The sequence below is a fragment of the Etheostoma cragini genome, chromosome 14 (genome assembly GCF_013103735.1).
Source record: "Etheostoma cragini isolate CJK2018 chromosome 14, CSU_Ecrag_1.0, whole genome shotgun sequence".
Classification (NCBI taxonomy): Eukaryota; Metazoa; Chordata; class Actinopteri; order Perciformes; family Percidae; genus Etheostoma; species Etheostoma cragini.
Genome location: NC_048420.1, coordinates 24,363,657 through 24,372,107, shown reverse-complemented (window position 1 = coordinate 24,372,107; position 8,451 = coordinate 24,363,657). Strand labels below are relative to the sequence as shown.

Sequence of the window (8,451 nt, the reverse complement as noted above, 5' to 3'; positions counted from 1 at the left end):
CCCCCCCCCCCCCCCCCTTAGCCCTGTACAGGTCCTTACTGCAGCCAGGGGCAATACAGTATGACCCCCCCAGACTTCTTTCTTTCCGTTTCCCCAGCCATATGTCTGCTAGCCTCGGACTCTTTGTATGTTGTTCTTTTGGCTGCGCTGCTAGTGCTAGTTAGCCATGGAGTAGCTTACCATGCCAGTGACGTAGTACATTGTGGAATTCCAACATGGCGGCGCCCATGTAACAAAAACAACCCTTTTAACTTGCCATTTTATCCCTTTTAACAAATTCACCCATTTTAATAATTGTACCAGTAAGAAGAAATCAAATTAATCTGTTATATCACCATTATTCAAATTCCAGTTCAGTTCAACTTTACAGTGGGTACAGGGCAGCGTTAAAATAATTATAAGGATTTAGTTGGTTGTGGGGGAGATGGAGGTCGGGGGGGGGGGGTTATTTCTAAGGAAAACTTCTAACTGACTCCAAACGTTATAATCAACTACATTAAACCAAGGTAGAGACAAGCTGCTAATCCATGTTGTTATTATCTTTTATTGTAATAATCCTGTAGGACTACAGAGTCAGGACACATGACTTCTAACCAGATTGGGCACTATGAAGGGCAGAGGAACAATACCTCTGGAATCCAGGTTACTTAGCAACACAGAATAAACAGCTGAGCCATGTTAGAGAACTGGTCTGATTCAACAAACACTTCGGTCATCAGATTAAAGCAAAGCATTCAGATTATCTTTTTCTCACAGATCCAGGTCTTATAATCAGAATGATAACTCTGTGTCCATTTCCCTTGTTGATCGCAGCATGCTACAGGGTACCAGGACCAGTTTCTGGGTTGGTTTCTGCCATAGCGAGGCAGTCCTGGTCCCCAGAACCTGTCAGACAAATAAAATGTTCTTTTATCAAACAGCTGAAACTGCTGATTGTTGTTCATTTGAAATAAACTGTTTAATTTCACTTTAAATATTCATATTATCTGTTAATGATCACATTATTTCAATAACTTGTATAAGATTAAGCTTTGTAAATCAATGTAACCTGAAACAGCTGCTAATGAAAGAATGAAACCTTGTTCAGTGTTCCCATATATGTCTCTCTGTCTGTCTCTACTGGTGTTTAGCTCCATGTACCTGTCTCTCTCTACCTGTCTGTCTACCACTGACTGTGGAGTCCACTAAACAGTGAGTTTGATAGTATTAAGACGAAAACCAAAAACCTTTAAAATGTCTCACGTTTCTGTCAGCGGTGATCCGTCCACCCATCTCCATTCTTTCCCATCATACCGTAGACCAATCCAGGACTCTCCTCCGTTACTCAGCTCAGAGACAAACTTCTAGAAGTGGACGAGAGACAACAATCATTTCTCTGTTCCCAGTTCAGCATTTCTGTTGTAGTAAAGTCATCTTGTGACTTCATCAGCCACAACAAACACAAGAGGGATCCTCGGTCCCCCCCACACTGAGGACTGGACCCAACAGCAGGACGGGAACCACACATTAGTAACGGAGGAAAGAGAAGAAAGACATTTAGAATCAGCAGAGAAACAGAGAACATGAGGAAGTTCACCGTTAGAGATCAACACAGCTAACATTAACACTAACATTTTCATTTCTCTTCATATTTACATATTTCCATTAAATGTCTTTTTCTCTGAGATCACTCACTCAGAAACAATCACACTCACCTGTTCCTCTTTGTTATCAATGACGACCAGATCTGCTCCTCTCTTCTCAGAGTCATCTCTGCTGTCCCCCCAATCCTTCTTTTCTTTAGATTTAAAGTAACAACTGCATCCAAATCTCGTCCATCCATCATGACAGACTTTAAGAACTTTTAAAGACAGATGTCAGATCATTCAGTGTCAAAGTGATAAGACTTGGAGTTGAAACAGTTATAATACGTAACTACACAATCAAGGTCTATGATGTAAATGTGTATAATACAGGAGTTTACTGGTTTTTAACTTTTTACCTTCAATTCTGTCCTTCAGCTGCTTTACTTCATCCTGTAACTGAGTGTAGTTGTTGCTCAGTTGGTCGTATCTGGTCTGCAGCAAAGTGACTGAAAATGAATATGAAAAACCATTTGCATTTGTTGTAAAACGGCAGCTCCTTTAAACCTATTCAGAGACACTTGAAAATATATGATTTTCTCGCCTAAATTTTTACCCTTAAAAAAGTGCTGCAGTTTCAACCTGCTTTGGCCCTCTGGGATGACCCTGAGTTCATTGGGAAGTTAACACCCCCAACTTGTTGTTTCTAGTGGCAGTGTGACACTAGGCCTTACTGACACAGAGCTACACAGGTTAGAACACAGAATTTCTATTTCTGAAAAATTAATAAAAAGCACTACTGTAATCATATCACATGGGCTATATACTAAAATAGTACTCTAGCCACATGTCTCAACTTAGAACAGAAAAAATCCAGGAAAAAATGACTTATAAAATGGATTTTATATGAATGTATTTCTACAGATATGTCTGTGCGTTTGTCTTATTTCTAAAAAAGCCAAAAAAGTGCTAAATACAAAACTTCTGAAATACAAAAACACATCCACATCACTCATAGATATGTCTGAAAGAAGTACATACATAGATTTATAGAAATAAGTAATCCTAATTTCATGAACTGGTGAAATGCCATCAGAAGTCCATATTTTTGCCTTCAGACAGCTGTAAGAGACCACAGGAATAGTTTTTGTTGGCCATGTTTGGTATCAATCAACTCGTCTTCTTATTGGCTACACAGGGATGCCAGTTTTATGACCTTATCTTCTAATTCGTGGGCTCCACTGTCAATCTTTCCCACGTGGGCCCAATGGGGAGTGTGAGATTTCATTTGCTTAGCTTGGGGGTATCTTGAGATAGACTGATGCTATTGGCTGGGAACAACGTTCATTGGAATCTGCACAAGCTAGAGAATGTAACGCTGTCTTTGGTTTCTCTGTAGCATGCCCAGGGAAAAAGATACACATGGTAGAAACCAAGAAATGATGCACTATCTAGATTTCTCTACGTCAAAACTTGGGCTGAAACTACAAGATTGTGAGGGGACCAGATAATTATGGATTACAAGGCTTGGATATTCTAATACCTTAGGGTGTTTTCGATGTAAGAAACTAAGGTTTTTGGCGATCTTTCACCGCTGTGATTAAAGACACGAGGAGACAGGTAGGAAACACACACTCGATTAGACTCAAATCTTTCTGTGTTTCTTTACTTCAGAACATGATTATCACCGTTGTGAGTCACCTTATTGCTTCGTTTGTGGGCTCGATGGAATCAGGAGACTTTAAGCTTTCAAATGATGTATGGCATGAGCGTGTTTATGACGGTTTAATGCTTACAATTTATGAGGGAAGTCCGCACTTCCGAAAAACGGCGATTTTACGTCCCGGTGACGGGACCTGTCCTCCCATCACGTTAAGAGAGCTCAGTGCGTGTGATTGAGTGAGTGAGTGAGTGAGTGAGTCAATAAGAGAGTGATTGAGAGAGAGAGAGAGAGAGAGAGAGAGAGTGTGAGAGAGAGAGAGAGAGATAGAGAGTGAGTGAGTAAGAGAGATTATGTGTGTGAGTGAGTGAGTGAGAGAGAGTTTGTTTGTGGGTGTGTGAGTAAGTGAGAGAGAGAGAGTGTGTGTGAGTGAGAGAAATTGTGTTTGTGTGTGTGTGTGTGTGTAGAAGAGAGAAAGAGGAAGCAGACGTGTAGATGCGACCACAGCAGAGTTGGTGGAATAAGTTGAGGTTTTGTACAAAGTGTGTGCGGTGTCTGAAATAAACCCCAATCTGTGTGAGTGTGAGAGAGAGAGAGAGAGAGAGAGAGAGAGAGAGAGAGAGAGACAGAGAAAGTTGGCAGAAGAAAGAGAGAAGGAGTAAGCAGACGTATAGCCGCCAATTAAGGTCATCAGCTGGTCGGTACATCTCTACAATAAAGGTCTATGATGTACAGTATATGTGTTTAATACAGGAGTTTACTGGTTTTTAACTTTTTACCTTCAGTTCTGTTCTTCAGCTGCTTTACTTCATCCTGTAACTGAGTGTTGTTGTTGCTCAGTTGGTCGTATCTGGTCTGCAGCAAAGTAGCTAAAACCATAAAAAAGTTAAAAAAGAACAACAGCAAATCATTCTGTGAATACAGAATGCTCAACATAGATATGTAAAACAATAAAGTAAAGGCCAAAAAGCATAATATTAGCTGTACTTTAACTCTAATTGGCTGATTTAAAAAACATGGCGCCACTCTGCAGAAGGTGGTTGTGAGGCCGTGGGCGGAGATACTCAGAAAGGGGAAGTATATTCTAATGAGCCTGACTGTGACAGAGGAGGAGTCAGATGTGAATAGCTTGTTGAAGAGTCTTATTTCCCAGTTGGTGGGTTGGTAGCACTCCAGATGCCCAAATGTATATAAGAACTGGAAAAGTATGTTTTTATGACATGTCTCCTTTAAAATTTGACAGTTTGTATTAAAACATAAATACTCACAGCGAATGAAGAGTCCAGCCAATATCAGAAGAAAAGTCACTCCCAGAGTCACTGCAGCAGCTTTGAGACGCCTTCTGTTGTTGGCTGCAGGCTTGTTTTGAGTGTGTGGTCCTACGGAGACAAAATACATCCAGAACAGGATTTATTATGTTTGTTTGATGAAATATTATTCAGTATGTAATTGTTCTAAAGCCACACGTAAACTGAGATGAACTTCCTCTTTACACCAATCATCATTTCAGACTTACCGGCTCTTTGTGGCCCGAGATCAGCGTGATGCTCTTCCTCCTCTAAGATCTCCACCTGACTCTCCTCTTCCTCTCCGCTGGTCCCTTGGACGTTTCTGTTATATCTCACATTCAGGCTCAAACGTGGAGCAGCGACAGCGTCTGCAGACATCTTGACCAACTGAAAAACTGAACTGTATTCTCCGTCTCACTGTCCGTCTTTAAGTTGGTCACGCCTTTAACACGGGAAGTGGCTGCAGCACGAACCAATGAGACAGATACACATCCTAATACATGTGTTACTGTTGGACAAAAAGTCCCTTTTAACATTATATATCAATCAAATATATATAACATATTTAGACATTCAGTCGTTTGGGAATTGGAATTATTAAACCCTTCAGATAAACTTTATAAAAGTGTCTTAAAGTAAGTTTCTCTGTAAAAATGAGGAAATAAACATGTTTGTGCAGAGCAGGCTTCACACCTCTCAGAAACAGGAAGTGTTGCTGGCCTCGCCACTCATCTTAGAGGAAGGTTTAGGTGTGAAGTTTAATGTTTGAGTGAAACAAACAACACACATGACGGACCATCTTCTTTACTGACACACAACCAGGGTCTGTGATATTTACTTGAAGTTCAGCTGGAAGGAATAAAGAATAAGCTCTGCTACATGCACAGCTAGTAACACACAGAGAGCAGATCAGAGATGCAAAACAGAGGAGACGAGCACAGAAAAAGATGAAGGGATGAGGGATCAATGTTGCAAGTCTTCCATGTGTAATTGTTTATGCATGTGTGTGTGTGTGTGTGTGTTTGTGTTAATGGCTTCTAGTGATTACGTGTGTGCGCCTGTGCTTGTGTCTGTGCTTGTGTGCCTTTTTCTGTCCTCTGGGCTGTGTCGAGGTGTGTGTCTGCCTATAGGTGTGTGTCTGTGTGTGTTTTGCTGTAGGTGTGTTTGTGTGTCTGTGTTGGTCTGTGTGTGTCTTTGTCTGTGTCTTGTGTGTGTGTGTGTGTATATGTGTCTTTCACGCTTGCTCGTCTCCTTTAGTGTCACATAACACCCACTAGTTCATCTCTTTTAGCATCACGCGTCACACACTTGGTCTATTGGCGTCTCTTTTGACACACGCGGACACATGCGGGTCAAGATCCCCGCTCTCCTAGGTGAAAGTCCTGTGTTTGACCCATCCGCCCCCCCGACCAACCTCCCTACGAGGAATGATCCCCCTTACATACTCCTCGCTAAACCTCATCTAGATGATGCTCTCCCCGGTAAGTTCTACACAAGCCGCAGGGCGCCTTTTTTGTCTGATCAGACGCCAACACCCACTGTCCAAACATCTAACATATTTTACAAGTTCGGAGTGAGAACCGGCTTGCCAAAACCAAGTCTTCTCTTCTTCATCTTTCTGGCCGCAGATGCTGCAGCAGAACGCCGTGTCCAGGTGGACGCGCAGGTGGAGCTTCAGGCTTGTCGTGTGTTCCAGGCACAGGTCGTAGTCTCTCAGGTGCACTTAATCGTGCGTGGTCAGGTGCCTGATCCTCTTGAAGGACTTGCCGCAAACTTTGCAATCTAAGCGCCGGCTGAGTCTGGTGTGACGGATCAGCGGAGCTCGGCACATTCCCGGCCGATGAACTTTGTCTCTGAGCTTCTTCCGTCTCCTTCGGTCTCCAAATTCCCGCCGCCTCTCCCCTGTCTCTGCTGTCTTCAATGTTAGATGAATCCGGGAGTTGTTGTCCATCGCTCGTTACTTCTGAACCGTCCACTGGATCCAAGTCGCTCATTGGTTCAGAAACTCTCTAGTCCTCGCCGCCGACTTCTTTTTTGATCCGAGTTTAGAAGACGGCGTTAAGAAGTTAATAAGGGAAAGATAGGAGGATAGAAAGTAGAGGAAAGGAAGAAAAGGAAGAATGGAAAAGGGAAAGAAGAAAAGAAGTTGTAGGAAAGAAAGAGAACAACAAAATGTTGAAATTTGGTCCCAGAAAAAAGACAAAGTTGAAGACAACACAAAGGATGAAAACACCAAATGAAATTACATGACATCATTTGTTAAGATTCAACGGCAATTCTTTTGCATTTTGGATTTGGACTGGAACACAGACAGTCAGACGCACACACACTCCAACAGAGACACACACACACACTCAGATGGACAGACACACAAAAAACACAAACAGACAGATGCACAAACACAGACACACACACTCCAACAGAGACGCACAAACACAGACTGTCACACACACACACACCTCAACAGACAGATGCACAAACACAGACAGTCACACACACAAACACACACACTCCACCAGACAGACACAGACTCACAAACACAGACACAGTCGCACACACCCCAACACCCCCCCCATACACATGCACACAAAAACAGACACACGCAGATACAGGCGGAAAAAGACACACACACACACTCAGATGCACAGACACGCAAAAACAAACAAACAGACAGATGCACACACACAGACACAATCACACAACACACGCGTGTGCTGCCCCCTCCTGGTCCAACTAAGAACTGCACGGCCTGTTTCTTATAACATGAAGCTGGAACAACTTGGATGTTGTTATTAAAGCGCTCATATTCTGCTCATCTTCAGCTGCATAATAGTATTTAGACGTTATACCAGAATAGGTGCACATGGTTTCATTTACAGAAAACACCATGTTGTTGTTGTACTGCACATTGCTGCAGCTCCTCTTTCACTTTGTCAGATTCATGTTAAATCAATGTTGCCATGTTGCGGTACCTTAAGGCGCTGACACACCAAACCGGTTATTGGTCATCGGACAGTAGCTCTGTTTCCATCCACACGTTTTAATCTGAATTAAGTGGTATTGAATAAAAAATGCCTTCTGGAAACAGTGAAATTCGTTTTAATTTCATGAATATCGACTAGGAAATGCGTTCGGTCTCATTTGATTTTATTTTGATGATTTTCGGCTTATGTGATAAACGCTGATGGAACGTTATTTGCTGAATAAATAATGAATTGCGGTTAAGTTTTAGGTCATTTTATGGTTGCAACCTGCCACAAACACAAGAAGAAGAAGTTGTAGTTCATTTCTCCCAGTATTTTCTCTCTGTCTGCTCACATGGGGGGGGGGCAACAAAGACAGATGGAAGTGGACGGACGAGAAGACGAGAGACTTTCTGGATTTAATTGTATATTGTTGTTAGTTGTTGGAAGATGTGAAAGATTGTAGGCTGTATTTTCATATCTATTAGTTTAGTAATATGATATCTGGAAGTAGGGGCGGGACCTAATCAGCTGTCTGCTTTTGCATCTCCTTCTTTAACTTATCCTTTATTATTATTTTGGTCTTTGGATAATTCTGATTGTGTTTTAGTTTGGTGGTTTAAAATAATAAAACCAACGTGTCACATGGGTCTGGTTTCTCCGGGAATTCCAAGCCAGTTCATCATGGCGGCTTGTTGGGAATACATTGTCATATTTTAAGAAAATAGCAACAGCTCGGCCGTGCAGTTACTGAATCTGTCTTCATTTCAGATCAACAAAGGTCAGTTTAACCCTCAAGTTGTCCCCATGTCGTCCCCATGTCGTCCCCATGTCGTCCCCATGTCGTCCTCATGTTGTCCTATATCAATGTCCTTTTTTATTCCCCCAAATCACATGATTGATTCCACCCAACGCTCTTTGCCAAGTACAAATCTCTACTTTCATTAATTTTGGGGCGTCCTATTCAATTTTATAGC

General features: G+C 42.1%; 2 protein-coding genes across 11 annotated transcripts in view; one reads left to right on the top strand and one right to left on the bottom strand.

Annotated features, from left to right (window-relative positions):
- Positions 1-8,451, top strand: part of LOC117956488 (CD209 antigen-like protein E) — a 126,038-nt gene that overhangs the window by 17,596 nt on the left and 99,991 nt on the right. The gene's annotated exons all lie outside the window — the stretch shown is intronic.
- The window catches only part of LOC117956483 (CD209 antigen-like protein E), a 45,433-nt gene continuing 37,714 nt past the window's right edge, over positions 733-8,451 (bottom strand). For 3 of the 9 annotated variants that reach the window (XM_034891569.1, XM_034891572.1, XM_034891576.1), the window contains 5 exons: positions 4,002-4,091; positions 1,982-2,071; positions 1,695-1,840; positions 1,243-1,343; positions 733-885 (listed from right to left, as the gene is read on the bottom strand). In XM_034891569.1, the coding sequence (XP_034747460.1) occupies positions 735-885; positions 1,243-1,343; positions 1,695-1,840; positions 1,982-2,071; positions 4,002-4,091 (578 nt within the window). In that variant the 3' untranslated portion in view covers positions 733-734. Of the gene's footprint in view, positions 886-1,242; positions 1,344-1,694; positions 1,841-1,981; positions 2,072-4,001; positions 4,092-4,490; positions 4,602-4,738; positions 5,044-8,451 lie in introns of those variants that run through there. The other 6 variants (XM_034891571.1, XM_034891574.1, XM_034891578.1 and 3 more) reach the window with 4 other exon arrangements.